Below are 21343 nucleotides of genomic sequence, written 5' to 3' on the forward strand. Positions count from 1 at the left end.
ATGAGTTTTTAACTTTTGGGGTTGGCAATACAGTACTCCCATCACACCCGAAACTTAGGGAGGGATTGCACTACCTGAGACACAATCCATCCTGGAGCTCACACTGGTGCAGTGCAGCTCTGCACTCATCCAAAATGGGCTAGTACATTATGGGCACACATTGGTCCCTCCTAATCGTAGAGCACTTTGAGGATGGAAATTGCACCCATGAGGCATGTGTGAACTCATGTTAACTAATTTCAAGCCCAGTCAAACACTGGGAGCTTTCTTGGGTTTGTATTCTGCTTTGGAGAAAGGAGTCGAGAGGTGAGAGAAAAATTATAATAAAAAATATAAATATGTGAATTATACTATACAGAGAGCCCGAACCTGAGCCAGCCTTGGTTTTTTTGAGGGAGGAAGTGGTAGTGATGCAGCATATGATTTTTAAAGGCCAATTACTCAGTCAAATCAGGATCAATTTCCTGCAAAACACTTCAAAGTGCTTCTCCTCAATGAAGGCTACTTTCCTGCCAAAATGTCTGCGCCCAGCCATTTAAAGCCTCAAGAAGATTTTGTATAATTTTGTATGTTTTCACCCTCCCTGCATTCATAATGACTGAACAAGGTTTCCTCAAACTTCCCCACAACATTCAGGCATGGAAAATGTCAGCCCAAAAGGTAAATGTTTGGGAAAATTATGATTAACTAAAACCAGAGGGTACAAATGGAACCTGTTATGCAACCTTAATGACAGCAGCCACTTCTGCTATAAGTCTGACAGCACCCTCAAATTTCATTTTAAAATGACATTTACATTCATGCCTTTATAAAAACCAACAAAGGAAAAGAAAGAAAAATGGAATAAACTAATGAGATATCTAATCAGGGCATATGCAGCTCTTCACTGAAAAGGCACCTGCTGTAGGATTTCCTGTAGGAAGGTGGGTGTTGGAGCATTCCTGCATTCAAATGTAGCTCCTATCACCTCCCCAGTGAGAAACAGCACTAAGGCAGAGAAAGGGAGGCCTGATGTAGCTTTTCAAATTGATGCTGCTTGTGGAGAGGAACAAACAGTTCATCTCCAACCGAGGGGCTGGCTCTTGTCATTTATTCATCTCCAGCCCCCTGCCTGGATGGAAATAAAAATGTTTCAAAGAAGGCTGTGTGGGGGAGCTGGAGGACAGCTTGGAAGCACAGTGAGGTTAGTGCATTAATTTTTTATCTTTGAAGACTAGGTATCTCATTATACTTAGAATACACAAATGCCGTTGACTGATCTCTCAACTAGAGATTTGTCCACATCACAAGATCTGCCAGAGAAATGGGCAAAATTGGCAGATGCCCTGAACTCGTACAGCAGTTGGTTTGACAAGTCAAATCTGCATGTTAGCAGAGCTGTGTGAATGCTCTGGACTGCAGCAGCATTAGCAGAGTGTGTGGCAAGTCCGGCCTGGTATTGGAAGAGGTGTCCAGGCACATGAAGTCTGAACAGCATCTTTTCACACTATGTCTGACTTTAGACAGTACTATGAGACCCTAATTTTTCTGAACACTAGAAATCATCCTAATGTTTAAGTTTTAAAAAGAAAAGTGCCACTTAGATGATTCACTCCCATTTAAAAGGAGAAGGTTTGTTCCTTACAGACAGGCACACACCTTTCTGTTCCTTTAGCAATTAAATTAGTTTTACAATACCATATTCATTGAAACATATATTTAAATAGACAGATATCAAGTTAATAAAAATCCCACTTTAGAAATCTTTCAAAATCTGCAGGCGCCAGCTACTCCAAGTCATCCTATAACATTAGGATGAGATGTACATATATTGCAACATGTGTTCAGTGGCAGATTCATGGACTCATCCCGGGCTCGAATTTCACATCCTGCCAATGCCAAAGAGTGAAGGATGAAGACAGCAGAAGACCAGGTTTGACATGATGTGGAACCATGTTGTTCTATTGTCAGGGTTCAGGTTTGTTTGGTTTTTAAGCAGTTTTCTATAAGTTCTTTTTCATGATTTCAAACCCGGCTGACAAATATTTGCAACATTAGATAACAAGTCTGTATGGGACTAAGGTAAGTTTGGGTCTTGAGGAAGGGACATCCATCTCCCCCCCTCCCATAAGTAAATCAGCTAACACTGCCTGGTCACAGCCTGTATTAAAAAGCATAGGCTCCATTGTTTTAGGGGGAAATAGGAGGTCAGAGAAGGTGATTTGGGAAAGGCTGAACTATATGCGAGTGAGGCAGACAACAAAACCCACGAAACAGTGATAAGGAGAGTGAGAAGTTCAGAAGAAATGGAACATTCCACCTGGGCTGGTTGTTATTCTGTGATACAGACCCATCAGAAGCCAGTCAGTTTAAATTAGGTTGTTCCTATATAAATCTTTTTTTCAGTCCCTGGAACATATATGTAGCCATTCAAGATGGCCTGCGGGTGACTGAGGGCATGGGGACAGAGGAGCGTTGCGAGAGAGATGAGAGACCATCAACTGTTGAGATGGCACCAGTCAGAGGATCAATAACTGACTCTGGCAGAGGCTCTGCTCCAGAGAGGTTCCTTCTGTGTCAGCAGGGCAGTTGTTACTGCGGATACTGCTGCAAGCAGTGACTGAACAGGAGACTTGGGAGTGGTAGAGAGAATAAAATGGCAAGAAGTTCATACTGGAGCAGTCTGCCTGAACCTCACTGCCACAGATCCCACCTCCCCTGGCACTGCAAATTCCAAATGGCTGCTTTGGATTTGCTTTGCCTTTTCTAAATTAGGCTGCTTGTATTTCTCTGCCACACTGCTAAGGAAATAATCAGTGCCTGCTATTTACTGTACTTCTGGCCCTTCTCGTCCGTAGGTTGCAGATTAGCTGTCTGAATTAACCTCCCCTCCTCCCCCCACAAGCCCACACAGAGAGGATTTTTGAAGCCCAGACCCTGTGACACAGCAGACCTGTCAAATCTAATTCATAACACATGCCCAGGAGTACTAGGGGAAAGGAAGGATCTGATGCTCTGGCTTCCCACCATCCCCATGTACAAAGGGGCCATTTAATGACTGTATATTAGCAACGTGGAATTAGCATTCACATGGAAGATGGATGGCAGCATAAATTAAATATTGCTAAGTGAAAGAAGGAATATGCAAGAGCTGATCTCCAGGCTGTAAACCAACAAACAGAAAAAGGGAATAAACAGCCAGTCCAGGGATTTGCCTCCCAGCCTACTGTGACTCCCCCCGGCACAAATCTCCTGGCACTTTTACGTGGTTTCTGTCCCCACCCTCAATAGCCACTGATTCTTGGGCAGAGAGAACATTCCACTCAAGGATCTGGATCACAGAGTGATTTACAAATGCAAAGGGGATGCTTGTGGCATTAAGCTACTCTGTGTTGGGGGCTGCACACCAGGCACCTCTCTCAGAGGCATCGCACCTGCCTCAAGCACAATGCCTGCAGGAGCTCGGGAGACGCACAAGTCTGAGCAGCTCTTGCTGCACTCTTTTTCAGAGAGCAAAGTGCGCTCTCCTCCACAATGGCCCAGGTTTGCTGGCTGGTGCAGAATGAAGGAGGTATATCATTCCATCCTTCCCAGCTCCTTTTGTGGAGTTTGGTACCACTCACAGTGCTAACCTCTCCCAGTCCCTGAACCTCAGAACCGTAAGAACTGGGCCTGCCTCTGGCCCCTGTGCCAAGCTGAATGGTGGGGGACAGTGCCCTTCTCGGTTTGCTTATCTGTGCAGGGCTAAGATCAACACAAATTAATTAAGCCTCAAAGCCCCATCAGGTAGATCAGGATCGTAGACCCTATTTCAGACACAGAAAACTAATCTAGAGACAGCATACAAAATAAAGAAACAAAAAACCCTCTCCTACAGCTCCCTGTGAGATATGGCCAGATGGTGATATTCTAAAGCCTGCCAGAACAGTAACTCCATAGAGTAATGGTCAATTCAAGTTTATCAACAACTCAGCAAGTCAAAACTGCTTCTGGACAAGTTAAAACATCTTAGTAAACATGTTAAACATGAAAAGGTGGAGCGGAAAAGTGATAAAAACCTTAGGATTGCCCAACAGGATCAGATCAACCCAACAATGGCCAGTAGTAGATGCTTTGGAGAAAGGGGAACCCCTCCCCATAACCACATGAGACAATTATGGATTATCCTGTTTAAGGGGGAAATGGCTTCCTGGATCCAAGTTTCTTACTGTACACTTATGTCAGGAAGAAAAGAATTTACCCTATATTTTATTCTGATAAGCATTTCATTCTGTTGTCAATAAATAATAAACAACAATAATAATTACTTTGAACTAAAATGGCATTTTCCATCTAAGGACCTGAAAGTATTTTACAAAAATCAGTGAATTTAACCACATGATATCTCTGAGTGGGAGGCAATTATTACTTTGCACACAGGGAAACTGAGGCAGAGGAGGGCTAAGTGATACGACACTAATAAAATATGGATTTCCTGACTCCCAGTCCTGTGCCTTAAAAAGGTTAAAATGGGCTTTCCTGTGCCAGCAAACACACTATCTTCCCCCTACTTTGGTGCTAGGATTCCCAGAGCACAGCCCTTCTGTCCTTTCTTGTGCCATCAGATCTGTGCAGATAATTTTTTAGTCCTTTGATTTTTCCCGATTAATATTTAGAAAGTGGTGTTTAGGGATGTGGGATCATGGGGCATTTGTTGATAATTTTATACCATAAAACTGAGAAGCAAATAAAGATCTTTTCTCAAAGAAAATAGCAGAGGATGCACTGACATGAATTGTGCATTTTCTTGATCTCCACACTAACCACTAAGAGGCTGTTTGATGACAGGCAGGTGGGGCTCCCTTCCCTTTCCCCTTGTCATCTCCTCCCCACAGGAGCAGTGATGGAAGAGTGATTTGCTGCAGAGTTAATGCTGAGTTTGAACTGGATTCTTGACTAGCTGAGCTCAGCACCAGGGCAGGCTGAAGTTGATTAGCTCCACTAAACATCCAGATTCCACTCATTCACAAAGAAGCAGAACAATTTTAGCAACTGCTGAAATGCACAGACGAAGGTGGAGGTAACATCCCTGACAAAAAGATTGAAGGGATTACAAAAGCAAACACTACTCACGTTTGTGGTTCTCGTTTCTGTGGACGGGTGGGGAGCGTGTCTCCTGCTCTTGGGCTTCATCCCCCTCTTCGCTGGCAAGGTGAGTGTGAGCATAATGGTAGCTCAGTCCAGGTCTGTTCTTATAACGTTTGCCACAGACTGAGAGGGAAAGAAACATGAGGGAAGGGAGAAGAGAATGGAATATCAGTACCTACAGCAACAGTGAGAATGGCCTTTAATACATCATCCCCCACTAACATCACTGTACATCCTTCTTGTTGTTGTTATCTGAAACTTTGCAAATATAATGCTGATGAAAGATGACAGACTGACAGCCCTGCAGGCTAATGTCCTCTATTTATCCCCAGAACACGTACAGTACACTCAAGCTTCCCTACTCTACACCAGCATTGGTCCTTATCCCTGGCCTGGATGGAGCATCTCTAAGGTTGAGAGGATTGGTCAATCTTCATGGCCCACTCAGTCCTTGACCGGTCCGCTGAGACTGCCAACAAGGTTGTCTGTCAAACTAAATTAAATGACATTTGTGGTGTTGGTGTTTTGTGATATAATGGGCTCTTTACCAATGGGAATTGGAGTGAGACCAAGCAGCATTGTTTCATGATTACTCACCTCAGGGAGAAGGAACCAATATTACTAACAGCAAGAAAAGAAAAAAATATCTTTAAAAGATCTTCTTTCCCAATTTAAATCCAGACACAAAAGTTAGGAATCACCTACTGCTTCTGGTTCAAAGACCATTCAGCAGTGATGCTTCTATCCTCTACCCAGTTAAGCCTCACACTGAGTGGTCCAGTAATAATATCTGTTGTGTGATGGAGAATCCTCCATTAAATTTTGCATGCACTTATTTGATCATCAAGTCAACAGGCCTTAATAACAGACTCAAACCACTGAGACTCATGAAAGTACTTATGCTCCCATGACACTCTACAATGGGTCGAGCTTTATCACAAGACTCATGATAGCTATAAGTTAAAGTTTTTAATAGGAATTTATTTTTATTCAGGTTATTGCCTGTAAAAACGACAACCCAACCCTTAGCACTTTTCATCTTCAAAGCACTTTATCAAATGTCAACTAATTCTCTTTCAAAGCCATTTTGTGAGCTAAGTCTCATTAGTACAGTTTTACAGATAGGATAACTGAGGCACCAGAAGATAAGGGACAGATCCTGCAAACTCTTACTACCAGACCCAGTACTTACTACTGATTAGTCCACCCATCCCAGGGATTACTCATGGTAGTAAACACTTTGCACAGTACCATTTGCAGGACTGAGCCCTACGTAACATGCCTAAGACCAGAGAGGCAGTTGGTGTTAGCACTGGGAAGAGAACCCAGCAGCTCGTGGCTCTCCATCCAGTTCTTAGGATCAATATTCCCTCTAAGGTGCTTTGATGGTCCGATTCTGAAAATGCCTCTTAACCATGTGATTTGTGTGAATGAAATACACAGTGCAATTTCTAGACAACTTTATTTCACTGTGGCAGGTAGTGCAAAGCAAGGCCAAGCATGGTACTGCAGGCACACCCTGCACAGTCCACCAGTTGTGGTCACAGGCTTGGCATCATTCCATACACAGCACACTAAAAGTAATGAACTCAACCTTTGGCAGTCTGCACCTTTAAATAAACAAACAAAACTCCAAGGCATATGCCTATCTGCAGTGCTTGAGGGCAAAGCCCTGGTCTGGCCCTAGGCTATCACAGGGAGCTCGCAGCTCCTCTATTCCAGTCTCACTCTGCACTGCTCAGAGAAGAAACAGGCCTGTTGGCTATTGATGGGTCAGTGTATCCTCCTGGCCCTTCTAGGCTCCCTGAGGGCTATCTTGTTGGTAACCCGATCTGGATTTTCATTGAGCAGGGAGCGGCAGGGGTCCGATGCCTCCTGACAGAGCCCACACATTCACCTTCCACACATGCAGGAGTCCAACAATGTTCTAATGCTCAGCAAAAAAGCTCAAAAAGCACTTGTTCGTTTACACTGAGGTAATCAGGTTTCACTATTAAAAACTTTTCTGCTACTTCTCACAAAAAGCAGATGGATGATCCACATTAAGGAGGAGATTATGTGAAATTGTAGACTATAAATTGGTGAAGTAACATTTTAATCTCAACTTGTTCTAACTAATTTGTAAACTCCCTCAGGGAACATACCTGGTCTTAGGTGTTTGTAAAGCATGCTTATCTATAGCATGATATCAATAAGATATCATAATGATAACCATTCTTGTCCTATTTTTCTCCATCCACCATGGTTAAATAACACATGTATAACATTTATGTTGCTTTTGTGTAAATAAAATAAATATACTTAAAAAAATTAAAAAGTTAAAGAAATGCCTCGATATGGGCAGGGAACACACAACCTAGGCAGCAGCAGTGCAAGCTTCCTCCATGCTAGCCAGAAAACATGCTTCAGGAGGGACCAGCTCCCAAAGTGAGAGGGGAATTCAGTCTGAAAGACACATCCAGCCCTTGCCCTCTTTGCTGAGAGTTCCAACAAGGGGGTCAAGTGTGAGGGCCTATTATCCAAGAGACCAGAATTTTTGGTTTTTAATAGGTGACCATAAAATGCTGATTAATTTTACACTAAAGAGAGGCCATTAACTTGGGTCAGAGTCCATTAACATAGGTGCAAGTCTTGTTAATTTCAGTGGTAATTGTGCCCATGGAACTGAAAGGATTATCAGGCACCAAATGAATAAAACACATCAGATCTAAGGCACAAAGGTATGAAAGAAGGATAAAATGTTAACACTGAAATTCCCAGGAGGCTGGCTGGGTCAGGGGACTGATAAAGTGATATGGTCTCTCTCACCTCTAGATCAGCAGATCCAATCCAGCCCTGGTTGGTAGTTACCAAAAGACACCACTATATTACAGCTGCTTGGTGCACACATGAAAGAGTACTGCATATATTCCTTGCTGGTATTGTTAAATATTATGTTAAGGCAGAGACTCACTTACCACTGTAAACTCAAATTTAACCCCTTGGTCCTCAAATGAAAAAGAAAAAAAAGATCCTTTCCTCTTCAAATTTTGCAGGTGTCTTCTGTATTTGTTAAATTTGTGGAGAATTATACAAGCTGTTTCTAAGACATGGGAATCAGAAAAATAGGTGGTGTGTTTTGAAGTCTTTTTTCTTTTTTGTCCATCTCAAAAATGGTTTGTTCTAGAAACTTCAAATTAAATGTGATAAAAAGATCTTAGCAAGACCTAGTGCGCAGGATCAATTCTTGGAGGGGTGGAAGGCAAGTTTGAGAATTTATTCACTATCCAACTGGAATATCAGAACAGCCCATCAACCCTGGTGGGCTTTTGATGGAGTGCCATGTGGCTGATGGGAGACCAAAGCTTTTATTTTAAAAAAGTAAGTCTCTATCCCTTTTCCTTGGGGCAATAGACTCCAATATGTAACCTGATCACTAGGAAAATTTGTTATAATTATTTTTAAAAAATAAGAAAAAAATCAAAGCCATCCCCAAGCATTTTTGTATCACAGTTTTAATACATCACTTGCAGCCTATATTTGTATAAACACCTAATCACCGCAACAGAAGGTGAGATGGGAAGATGGGGGAAATCTAAGTACAAACAACCAAACTCTAGGAAGATCTGAGTAAAGTCCACTTTTGTTTTAAGTCTCTGTACCTCTTCTTTCATTGCCCAGATCCCATGGCCACTGGTGCACTATAAGAGTCAGACAGAAATACAAGAGAGTCCCCTCCAAATTTAAGTTTTTCACAGCACTAGACCACAGGCTTCCTACAGCCCTTATGAAAAAAGATGAAGGGAAGATGGAAAGATGGCAATTATACACTCACTGTATCAGTACAGACGTTTTCCCAAATTAAAATGCCTACAGCCATAGGCTTCTTAAAACCCTTTAAAAAACACCTTTAATACAAAAATAATACTTACAGTGAAGAAGCAGATATATAGAGATAGAGTTAAGGTTGTTTAGATGCCTTAAATGTATATATCCAAACTTTAAACTCACTGGGCTGCTTTTAAGTGTAACCTTAACTTTGAATTTCCTATGGGGGGTGAGAGGGGGGCGTTAATAAACAAGACTGCTCTTAGGTATATGTCCTTTAAGAAATGTCTTTTAGGTCCTTTAAGAAAGGCAACTTTGATCTCCCACCTTTCAGTATGTGCCAGATACTCTTTGATTGCATTTCAGAAGAGGAAAGAACTCCCACCCAGATCTTCCTTCATCCCATCTCAGTGGTTCTCAAACTTTTGTACTGGTGATCCCTTTCTAACAGCAAGCTTCTGAGTGAGATCCCCCCCCCCCATTATAAATTAAAAACACTTTTTTATATATTTAACACCATTATAAATGCTGGAGGCAAAGCGGGCTTTGGGGTGGAGGCTGACAGCTTGTGACCCCCCATGTAATAACCTTGCAACCCCCTGAGGGGTCCCGACCCCCAGTTTGAGAACCCCTGTCATAGAACATGGGACACACTGGTGATACAAAAATTATTAGGCAGGCAAACAGCAAGAATTCACAACCCTTAACATTTTACACAAACAAGACAAATAGAAAACACTTATTGTTATATGGCTTATAGTAAAAAGAAGTATGATTTTAAAAGATACATTCTTCTAGTTTATATGACTTATTACATACCTTGGAAAAGACAGATGGAGAGATGTTCATAGTAGATTACTTGACTGTTAAATTGATATATCCTGCACTATCCCATTTATGCTCATGTGAATGAAAAGGAAGCTTTAAAAAAACAGCTCTAATAAATTGGTTAGTCTCTAAGGTGCCACAAGTACTCCTGTTCTTTGTGACTAACACGGCTGCTACTCTGAAACCTGACACTATTCTTGTGAGCTACAGATACTATTCACAGACTTCACTACAATATTTTAACTTAACTGTTTTTGCCAGCTATTTGTTGAGCACAGCCTAAGGCTGGAACTCTACAACTGGCGCCTCTTTTCTGTAGCAATCCTTATGATAGGGACAGGGGGGTTCCAAGGATAGCAGGAGGCAGGGGCATTCCTAGCAATGAAGGAGGCCAGTGAACATTTAAACCAGAGTGTACATGGCCCAGTGGATGCCTTGAGGGGTTGGAGGATCTCAGAGGATCTGCAGGTGTTTGAGGCTGAACCCACATCTTCTTCTTGATGGCCAAACTTTTTCACTCCTCACACTCATACACGGTCAACTCCACCTGTTGAAACTCTGAGGATTTCCTAGTCTCTGTGCAAGTTAATCTTTTGTAGGAGAGAAGAACAGGAGTACTTGTGGCACCTTAGAGACTAACAAATTTATTAGAGCATGAGCTTTCGTGGGCTTGCATATACATCCGAAGAAGTGGGCAGTAGCCCATGAAAGCTTATGCTCTAATAAATTTGTTAGTCTCTAAGGTGCCACAAGTACTCCTGTTCTTTTTGCAGATACAAACTAACACGGCTGCTACTCTGAACCCTGTAGGAGAGAAGGGTGTCTTGTGTTCTTATCCAGGCAAAACAATCACCACCTTCCCTAGGAGTATGCTGGAATAAAAACTAACTCAGAACTTGGCTGTCATATTGGCAACTCCCCAAACTGGCAAACAGGGGATGGATCACTTGATGATTACCTGTTCTGTTCATTCCCTCTGAAGCACCTGGCATTGACCACAGTTGGAAGACAGGATACTGAGCTAGATGGACCATTGGTCTGACCCAGTATGGCCGTTTTTATGTTCTAAATTCTGTCTAATCTCTTATTTTCCAGATAGAACATATTTTATTAACCTCACGTATCACTGTAGAGATAGGTATTGTTAATAATTACTGTTTTATAGACACTATCACTTATATAATGTTTTCCATATTCAAAGGGATTTTCAGACATTAACTAATTAATCCTTCCCATGCTCCTGTGTGATGTTATCCTCATTATACAGATGAGGAAACAGAATCACAGCAGGGTAAAGTGACTTGCCAAAGTCCCACAGTGATCCTGTGTCAGAACCTGGATTAGAACCCATGAGTTCTTGATTCCCAGTCCTGCGCTTAGAACAAATCTCTCTCATTTATCTCTCTTATTCTCTTAATTGCCAATGCTGCGATCAGAACACGATCTTACAACACAGATAAAACTCTCCATTGGATGTTATGCTCTGCTACCATGCACCTCCCACTTAAATGAAGAATGTGCACTTTACAAACTTCACCATGTAGCTTTGCACTCCATTAAACAGCCTGGTATTTTTTTTTTCACTTTCCTCCCGGATGGACACATCAGTCTAGCAACAGAGAGTCCTGTGGCACCTTTAAGACTAACAGATGTATTGAAGCATAAGCTTTCGTGGGTGAATGCCCACTTCGTCGGATGCATCTGTTGCTTTTTACAGATCCAGACTAACACGGCTACCCCCTGATACTTGATCAGTCTAGCAATTGACAGATTTTCTCCTGAGGCAAATCCTCCCTTTATGACTTGGCCTTTAATCAGGCAACCAAGCCAGGTTTTGAAGGATTTGGCCCGATATGCCTTTTGGTCCATCCTGCACTTTAGTGATATTTTTTGCATTCAGCCAGCTGTAAACCATAGAGTGCTATGTTGTGGGCAAACTGGGTGAGCAAGCCACATAACAAAACAGTGCAGATCAAATTCTTACTAAGCATCATTCTCCAACAGATGCTCTTCTGTGATTTAACTTAATTTGCTTCCAAATTTTAAATATGAAATTAACATTTTACCCAACTATTTTATGAGAAAACAAGCCCTACTTAGAGCCACTTTGGTTACATACACAGAGAGCCTCACAAAACCAGATTCTATTCCCAACTCCGTCACTGAAGACGATTGTGACCTTGGACAAGTCACTTCGCCTCTCTGTGTCTGTTTTCCTTTATGTAAAATGGGGATAATGATACTTCTTGTTTTAAAAAGTGCTTTGAAATCTATGGCTCAAAAGGCTTTGTCACTATCTATTTATTGGCTGCACTGCTCTCATTCTGAGACTGTTACACATGTTGTCCTTGGCAGGAGGTGAGCTATGTTCTAGCCAGCACTACACACATAAACATACACGTACAATCTGTCACCAGTACGAGACAGAAGAAAATCATCCATTGTCAGTGGAAACAGGAAATAGGGGGAGGTGTGAGAGCTGCATTCTCACCACTCCTTCCCTCATACATTGGTCTTCTCTTTGCTTCTGTTTTGCCTGCTTTCAAATGGCTGTTCTTTCTTCTCAGCTGGAGGGAATGTCAAATGCTAAAGCCCAAATTAATCACTGCCAGGGAGCCATTTTGTGAAGTAATCCCCACCTCCTGTTCTCCTCACAAAAAAAATCCAGCCTTGTCTTGCATTGGCTCTGAAATACAGTTTCCATTATTACAACGATCAGAACCAGAATCTGGAAGCTGGACATGTTTAACGTTTTACAGGTTGTATTTTGATCTTCGTCGGTGGGAAAGCAGTATGTTTGGTTCTTGCTGATCAAGGGTGTCATGTTGCAAATCTAGTTAATCAGAATGGCAAAATGGTAATACATTTCCCTCTGGATTTCCAAACAATGAGTGGTTCTGTTTGGGCTGACCAACTGGATGTGCCCTGGTACCTACCTACTGTGCTAATTTCAGGCTACATGCATATTAAAGACTGAAAACAAAACATTTAAATGTCATTTTTTTAAAAATATGACTATATGTGGTTAAATTAATTGCTGGTGAAAGCTATGGATTGGAAACCCTGAAAACTGATGTCCTCTGTTAATCCCCACAGCAGCCGTAGCACAGGTAGAAAAAGCAACAGAGTCCTGTCCTGCTCCACCCATGTGCCTCAACCCTGATCTAAGTGGGGCCCACCTCTACAGGTCAGAGAAGTGTTAAATCTCCATATCTATTTAATCCTTGGCTTCTCTACTGAGACTGCCAAAAATGGAAACAATAAGCACTAAGTGCAGCAGGAGTGATGATGGTTGTTTGTTAGAGGTTTTTATATGGACACTTATCTAAAAGTGGGCTGAGACCATCAAATTCGTTTAACATTGGCTCCCAAACAGTTTCACGGGGCACAGGACTGCCATCATCCTACATGGAAACCACAAATAATTAGAGGTCTAGGACCTGCTGCAGGGACAGGAAGCCTCTAAGTGTTGTGAGGGATGGACTAAAAGGCTGATATTTGGCTTTGGACATCTAAATATCATCCAAAGAATAGGCCCTCTGAATCCCAATACTATTTGAATCCAAATGTCATCCTATTTACCCATCCTTAATAGCAACCCCATCCACTTCTAACTTCACCTCTATTTTATTCTAGTTCTAAGTGCCTAATAGCTACTTTTCTTTAGTCCTCACTAAGTAGGGTAATGTCATCCTGTGGTTTAGCACTTAAGCTTCTAATAGTTATCAAGGGAAGGGTGACACAAAGCAGACTTCTGAGGGAGGATGTCCCAAGGCTATAGTCAGAATATATTCAAATCAACTGGATGCAGTGATATTTACCCTAGAGAGCTCAAGGGGCCAGTGGAAGTACTATCAAAGACATTGTTAATGATTTTGAGAACAAAAAAGGCAGGTGAGGTCTCAGAGGCCAGGCAAAAAGCAAACATAACACCTGATCTTGCAGGCCTTGCTCCAGAAAACCTGCCCCTGAAATCAGTAGGAAGTTCGCTCAAGTGAAGATGGCAGGATCACACCAATTTTAAAAACGTGGGTAAAGACGTCGGGGAGTGTAGAGGAGCAAATTTAATTTCAATTCTTGGTAAGTTGTTAGAACAATGAATAAAGCAGTTACTTTGTAAGCACATACAGGAAAATATGGTGATAAATAGAGAGCAACAAATGTTTGCAAAAAACAAGTCATGCCACAGTTATGTAATATGTTAGGCTGGGATAGCTAGGTGCTCAGCTCCCATTGAAATTCAGGGGAAGTTGGGTGCCTTACCTCCCTTAGGCTGCTTGAAAATCCCAGCCTAACAGGATAGGTTTAGTGTACAAAGGGAATGCAGAGAACAAGGTGTATCCTGACATTAATGAGTCCTTTGATACTATGCCATACGACACACAAGAAAATTAGAAGAATATCGATGAGGCTGCTTTTTTAAAAACAAAAATCAAATTTAGAATATTAATAATTCAGTGCCAAGTTCAAAATATTCACCAGGAGCCACATTTACACTGGTATTTAGTTACCAAAGGATGCACCTAGTGGGATTTTCAAAAGTAAATTGATGTCAGGATGATCCAGTGATTGAGGCATTAGCCTAGGACTTGAGAGACTGGGTTTACTTCCTGGATCTTCCCCAGGCTGACTGTGTGACCCTGGGCACTTACTCGCAGTGTCATAGTTCCCCAACTGTAAAATGAGGATAACAGCACTTCCCTACTTCATAGGGGCATTGTGAGAATAAACATATTAAAAGTTGTTAAGTGCTCAGATACTCTGGGGAAAATCCCTCTGGGTGCCTATCTGCATCGTTAAGCACCGAAATACTTTTGAAAAACTAGCCCTAGGCACTTGCAAGCATCCATTTTGGGTTCAGTACTAGTCTATATTTTTATTACTGATTTGGCAGGTGGAGTGGAGAATACAAGAATGACATGTGCAGAGGACAGATTGTTGGGAAAGATCACAGACACTTGGGAAAATAACAAAAAATGCCCTGCATGAGCCTGATAAATTGGAGAAAGGAGTTGAAATCAATCATTTGATTAATAACTATGAGATCCAACAAAGATAAATGTAACATGTTTCAAGTAAGACAGATTAATAAAATGAAGAAATTGAAGCCGGAGGATAACTAGCTGAGGTAGCATGGAGAAGGAACAGGTATATTAAATATGAAGACTGTTTGAATGTGGCAGTGGAGAAAGCCCCTTTGCTTGAGATCTTTAAATCATGAGTGAAAATAGCCCTGGAGAATACAATCCTGCACTGGCAAAAGAATGGACTAACTAACCTAATAGGTCTATTGCCTCTCTAGCTTTCATAACATGTGCACAAAAGGAATATGCAATATTAGGCGTATTATGGGTAAAACAAGATAGCAAAAATAGTTACTGAACCTAATACCTATCTTCTGCACTAGTTCGGCCTTCTGCTGTGAGCTATGGTTAATTTTGGCCACCACACAGTGAAAAAAGACAGACAAACTGGAGATAGTTCAATGGAGAGCAACAAGCTTGATAAGAGATCTGGAGGAGAGATATGATAAGTGTCTTCAGATACAGAAAAGGATAATATAAAGAAGCCAAGAAACAATTATTCTCATTAGGCACCAAGAAGAGAATACAAAGTGATGGGTGTAAGTCTGCAGCAGAGAAAATTCAGGTTAAATATTTGGAGAAACTTGATCACCAAAAGGACAGTTGGGGCAACAGAACAAGCTTCTAGACAGGAATCATCATCACTAGGGACACTCAAGGCTGGATTAGTCACCGGTCCATCAGTGCTGATAGGAAGAATTAAACCAGTTCTGCCATTGTGAAGGGGATGGACTAAAAGGTCCACTTGGGATCCCAATCTCAAAGAGTCTGTGTACAAAGGATGCTATATAAAGTAAGCTGTCTTAATCAAAGTGCACTATAAAGAGAGGAAGAGCTACACAGAGATGAGAAGAAACAGTGAGACAGACTAGAGAGGGAAAATGCTTGACAAAGTTACATGCAGCAACTCCTTTTATAGAAGCAGAAAAGGAAAGCCCCACATGTGAAGATAGACTTGAGGAAAAGAACAATGGAATTTAAAAGAAGACACAAGTAAGTATATTTGCAGATTAGTTACAGTGAGGTGGGGGAAGGAGGAAGAAGAGTAAGGTTATTTCTACATTGCAGCTGGAAGTGTGCTTCCCAGCACGGATGAATAGACATATGCTAGCAATGGTTGAGCTAACATACTAAAAATAGCAGTGTAGCTGGGGGTAGCACAGGTAGCAGCTTGGGCTAGCCATCTGAGAACAAACCTAGCCCAAGCTACAGTGCTATTTTTTGTGAGCTAGCTCAAGCAGAGCTAACATGAGTCTGTCCACCCAGGCTGGAAAGCATGCTCTCAGCTGCAGTGTAGACCTGCCCTAAGTAGCGTCTAGATGACTTAGCACAGGTGGACCACTTCAGACAGATGGAAGAACATCAATTCATCTAGTTCAGAAGCTAGAGATGTTCACATTTTTTTGTTCCAGAACTCATGCTATGAAATTCCATATAATGTTGATGAAGTTTTACCAGAGTGAAGATGTTTGATTTTCAAAGATAGCCAAATCATGGATAAGAACACAGATGTGGTGAGACTTCTCTGGCTGTGGATCCCATGGGGCAACATTTATGACCATATGTCATCAGTTGTCCTTCACTATCATTTATACATTCATTCATTCACTCTGCCCTTCATTTGAAACTTGTACCCTGTTGTTCATCTGAAGCTGCTGTAGTAGGAGCTCCCCAGTCTTCCCCGGCTTTGTTGGGTCTTCTTTCTAGCATGGTTTGGTACCCTGGCACCTTACCTGAGGCCATACATCCAGGCTCTCTCTGGTCTATCTCCTAGTTATGTATTCAGGCTGTGTTTGTAAGCAGTAGTACACGTTCCTGCCTACAGCTCTCCCACATGGTCTCCTCTCAGTCCCATTCTCCAATCCCCTTTTCAAGGGTATCCAGTAGAGCTGGTCGAAAATGTTCAGATTGACCAGTTTTCCATCAGAAAATGCTGATACAATGAAATGGAAACTTTCCTCAGGAACATATCAATATTGTTATTTTTATGAGAAATTATCAAAACATTTTGTTTCAACTTTTATGTTATATTAGAATGTAACATAAAAAGTTTCAACCATTATAGAATGTTGTATAACAAGTCAGAATGAAATATTTCAATAAAATTGAAATAAGATTTTCATTTCACAAAAAATTCCACGTTTTTGACTTTTCATCTCGATTTGGAACAAAACCAAATTTTCCTGAGAGACGAAAATTCCACTTTTCAAGCAGTTCTAATTTCTGGACCAACCAACTGAACAAAATCCGCTCAGGTGGCATGTAACCAATTACCTGTCCCCACTTGGTCAGGGCTGAGTTCCTTCTCTGGAGTAGCATTCCCTTCTTCCAGTGGAAGGAGGTCTGCCAGCAAGAAGTCAGAGGTGAAGAGGCTAACCCAGGCTCAGGGGTTAGCTCCTTCACAGCCATGCTGCTTACACATGGAAAGGTAGCTTCTCACAGACCTTTACGTGAGTACTGACAACTGTTGACATATATTCCGTTTCCTATAAGCATAGTTTTATAAATGGGGAAGTATAGCTGGTCAAATTCCTCAAAGAATTTTCTGTGACTATATCCTTTAAATAAATAAATAAATAAATAAATAATACTTCAGTTCAGTTCTGTTTGTGCGCCTTTTGTGTTTGTTCACTTTCCACAAACATTCAAACAAACAAATTTCCTGGCAGGCATGTTTGCAGAAACAGAAAATTTGGAGTGAAAATTAGAGAATATACAGGAAAAGCAAGTTCTGGACTCTTGAAGGCAATTATTCACACCAGTAATGTTATTCTAAGAGTAATGAGACAGGGAACAGAAACGATACTCTGTAACCTGCATGCTCCCATCTAAAACTAACCAATCTAGCTGTGAATTTGTACATTGAATATTGGGAATTAACTTCTCCAAAACAATCTACTGATCAAGATATAATTGTAGAAAATATTTGGCAAATAATTTTGAAGAAGAAATGAATTTTTAAACATCTTAAACTGTTTGCTGACAATTCATTAACAGAAAAGGGGTCTAACTGTGTCAAATAAATTATTCACTACAAATTATTTATAAGATTCTAATGGATATTAAAAGGGAGGGAGAAGATGACACACAAGAAAGATGGCACTATAACTGGAGCAACCCTCTCTCCGGTCCCCCATAGTAATGTAAAAGAGTTCTGTTACTTGTAACAACCTTTTCTTAGCCATCTACCTTGGTCCTCCCCTTCTGATCAGATGTTTCTTAAAAATGAAAGATTTCAGCCAAAGGGAGTCAGAAAGATTTATTTTTCAAAACCAAAAAGTAAATGTATGCTCTAAAATGTAAACCAGGAATTAGGAATGGGCAAAACTACGTCAGTACAACATGCACCATAACCTTGGCTTCAGCTCAGATTTCTGTTGCCTGCTTTGATATCTTTGATGTGTCACATATTATCTGTGAATCACCTCTTTGCATGTCACTAAGGTGCCTGGGTGATCCTGCAGCTGAGCTAAATCATTTATACTCTCACTAGGGAAATGGCAGTGACCAGAAAAGAGTCACAATATGTTCAAAATGCCTATAATCCACAGAAGTGCCCTTGCATGTGGGGGCATTTCCAAGAAAGGAGATATAGACAATCCCACACACACATCCACTCTCACTGAAAGGCTCAGGATTTTAAATAGAAAATATGTGTTGGACTTCTGGACAATCCTTAGAAGGGGAAATTTCAACCCTCCAACGTAAAAACAGATCCTTAAATATAAACCTGCAGAGGTGCCCCCCATCCTTTCACCCTAAAGAGCTCCTCCTTCTGTGATCAGGTTATATTCATGTGCAGACATATTAAGAGACCATTCAAGGCTTTCCTTTCTCCCTCCCAAATCAATTGCACCATTAAGGAACTCCATCCCTAGAGTCCCCATAGTATTTGCATTGCCAAAGCAAGATATTTGGAATGCCAATCACAACACCATACAAGGGTCACCCAACCTCACCATGAAAGAGCATGGCTGGACTGTGGGGAATAAACCTTTCATGTATGTTCCAGATTTCTTCATTTTTTAAAAACTACAGATTCATAGATAGCTATTGTGATTATTGGTCTTTTGGGGCTGGAGGAGTTGGGAGGTTGGGGGCAGAAAGGAGTGGGCGTACCAACTCATCCCAAACCCCACCAAAACCTTTTGGAGCTGTGAAGTGAAGATGGTCACCTCTCCTCCTGACTCTATTAGCTTTCAGAGAAACAAGGTGGGTGAGGTAATATCTATTATTGGACCAACTTCTCCAATAAAAGATATTACCTCACACACCTTGTCTCTCTAATATCCTGGAACCGACTCAACAGACAACAGCACTCTGTTAGCTTTGGTTAGTTAGTGGTGGTATTTGACAGCACAGATTCCCAATGAACACCCAATCTATTCTAGGCATTGAAGTGGGAGCGTCTCAGAAAGACAGGGGTTTGGCCCAGCATGTCATTCACTGAATAGGATGTATTGAAGTGAGAAAGAGTTGAAAAGAAGAAGAAAAAATGCCAATGGATAGATCCTAGCTGTAAAAAAAATTCATACTATGTCAAATTCTGGAGTTCTTCCTCACAGTCTGACACCCTTGCTCATTTTGAGTAATGCCTTGCTTCACATGCAGTCCCATTGGAACCTATCACAGAGTCAGCTACTACTCACAGTGAGTCAGGGTACATCTACACAGCAAATTAAGGTATGACAGTAGTGTGGCTAGGCCCATCCATGCTAGCTTTCATCTAGCTAGCTAGGGTAACAATAGTAGTGACAATACAGAAGCATGGACTTCAGCACTGGTACCCAGGGTCCCTGGCAGGCAGCACTGGGGCAGCTAACCCACGCTGAAGCCTGTGCTATCACACATACACTACTGTTGGTACTTGAGCTAGCTAGATTAATGCCCGCATGGGTATACGTACCTGTGCTACAATCACACCTTCCTTTGGTGTGTACTTGTACCCTACAAGTGACAGAACTGGGCAGTCGGGTTTTAATCAGTGCTTACTGAGGCACAGCTCCCACTGATGTCCCTAAGAGCTCTGTCTCAGGAAGGGCTGCGAGAGTTAGGACTTTGAAAGAAAGGGACTCACCACAAAAATAAGTGAGATATACACAATGATGAAGTACCTTTGTCGGAGATTTTTGAGTTAAGCTTTTGTTTGTAACTATCTGAAACAGAGAAAGAAATAGAGGGTGAATCTTACAAGGATGGGGGAAGAGAGAGAGAGAGTTAAGGCAGAGAAGCCCCAAAGAGAGAGAGAGAGAGAGAGAGATTGACAGAGCATGAGAGGTGATTTCACTTTCTTTCATTCACGCAAAAAACCCAACAGCAGCAAGTGAAAGACATGCAAGTCAGAGAGCAGCAGGACTCTATGCTGGAAAGAAGAACATGAAGCCCTGATTACATTTGAGCTGGTTGGACCAGGCCAGAAGCAGAGTTGGTGGTCTGGGTGCTACTTACTGTCACAAACGTAAGGTTTGTCATGGTCATCCTGGGAGGCAGCATCGTTCCTTCTCCTCCCACCTCCAGATCCCCGAGCCTAATAATGAGAATAAGGATGTTAATGCCATTCTGGTGCCCCTCACAACTTTCAACTTGCCCCAACCAGTATAAACTATGGACTAAATGTATCTTTGACTTCAGTAGAGTTACATCATTGTAACCAGATTACTGGGGTTCTGCCTTTTCCTAAAACACACTGTATATTTATTGAGCTTTCAATGTGGCAGAGCTCCCTTAGAATAGATATCCCTACCTGATTAGTCACAGCACTATAATGATTCCTGCCTCACTGCCACTGCATATTTCAGTCAAGTCACAGCAGGTGGTGTTCAAGTATTGAGCCTAATCAATGAATGAATGGGAGGGCATGAATCCATCTGTGGCTAGAAGTAACACTACTGTGAAATCAGCCTGAAAACAGGCTCATAATATTATGAGGAATGAGTATGATTCTTTCCTTTTAATATTTTTAAAATACATCTTGTGCTGGTGAAAGGTGCTAGCCCAACAGCCCAGGAGACTGAGGTCCTTGGTTTATCCATAAAGTGCTGCCCTGCATATGTGCATCAGTGCGATCTGAACACCAGGAATAAGAATGGGGTTCAGTGTTAATGCCATTCAATCTTCACCATTCTCAGCTGAGAATGCCAACTTGGGCACCAGTTACAATGGTGGTGGTTGTGATGTGGATATTGGGAACTGAACCCAGCCCCCCAAATTATTTTATGTAGGCCAATGGACAGTCTTTAAATGATACTAACTTTGGACCTGATCTCTATTTGAACTAGTGATATCAAGGGAGAAGGGTAACACAGCCTTTTCCTAATACTCTGAGCCACTGAGTCCCCAGGCAAAGGCAACACACCTCAATTGTTTCAGTCTTCCCAATAGATAAGTCCTTGGCTCCTACTTTCCCTCCTAGAGCTAACTGCTCTGAATCCCTTTGCTTTTTGTTTGAGAGAATATGAAATTGAAGCAGCATTAGCAGGTAGAACTGAAGATGATGCAGAGATGTAGAAAATAGTATT

General features: G+C 41.6%; 1 protein-coding gene across 1 annotated transcript in view; it reads right to left on the reverse strand.

Moving 5' to 3' along the window:
• DPF3 (double PHD fingers 3) overlaps positions 1 to 21343 on the reverse strand; it is a 205527-nt gene that overhangs the window by 49722 nt on the left and 134462 nt on the right. Inside the window, exons 6-7 of the mRNA XM_054026168.1 lie at positions 20274 to 20352; positions 5092 to 5229 (exon numbers count right to left, since the gene is read on the reverse strand). Coding sequence (XP_053882143.1) covers positions 5092 to 5229; positions 20274 to 20352 — 217 coding nt within the window. The remainder of the gene's footprint in view (positions 1 to 5091; positions 5230 to 20273; positions 20353 to 21343) is intronic.

The sequence above is a fragment of the Malaclemys terrapin genome, chromosome 4 (assembly GCF_027887155.1).
Source record: "Malaclemys terrapin pileata isolate rMalTer1 chromosome 4, rMalTer1.hap1, whole genome shotgun sequence".
Taxonomy (NCBI): domain Eukaryota; kingdom Metazoa; phylum Chordata; order Testudines; family Emydidae; genus Malaclemys; species Malaclemys terrapin.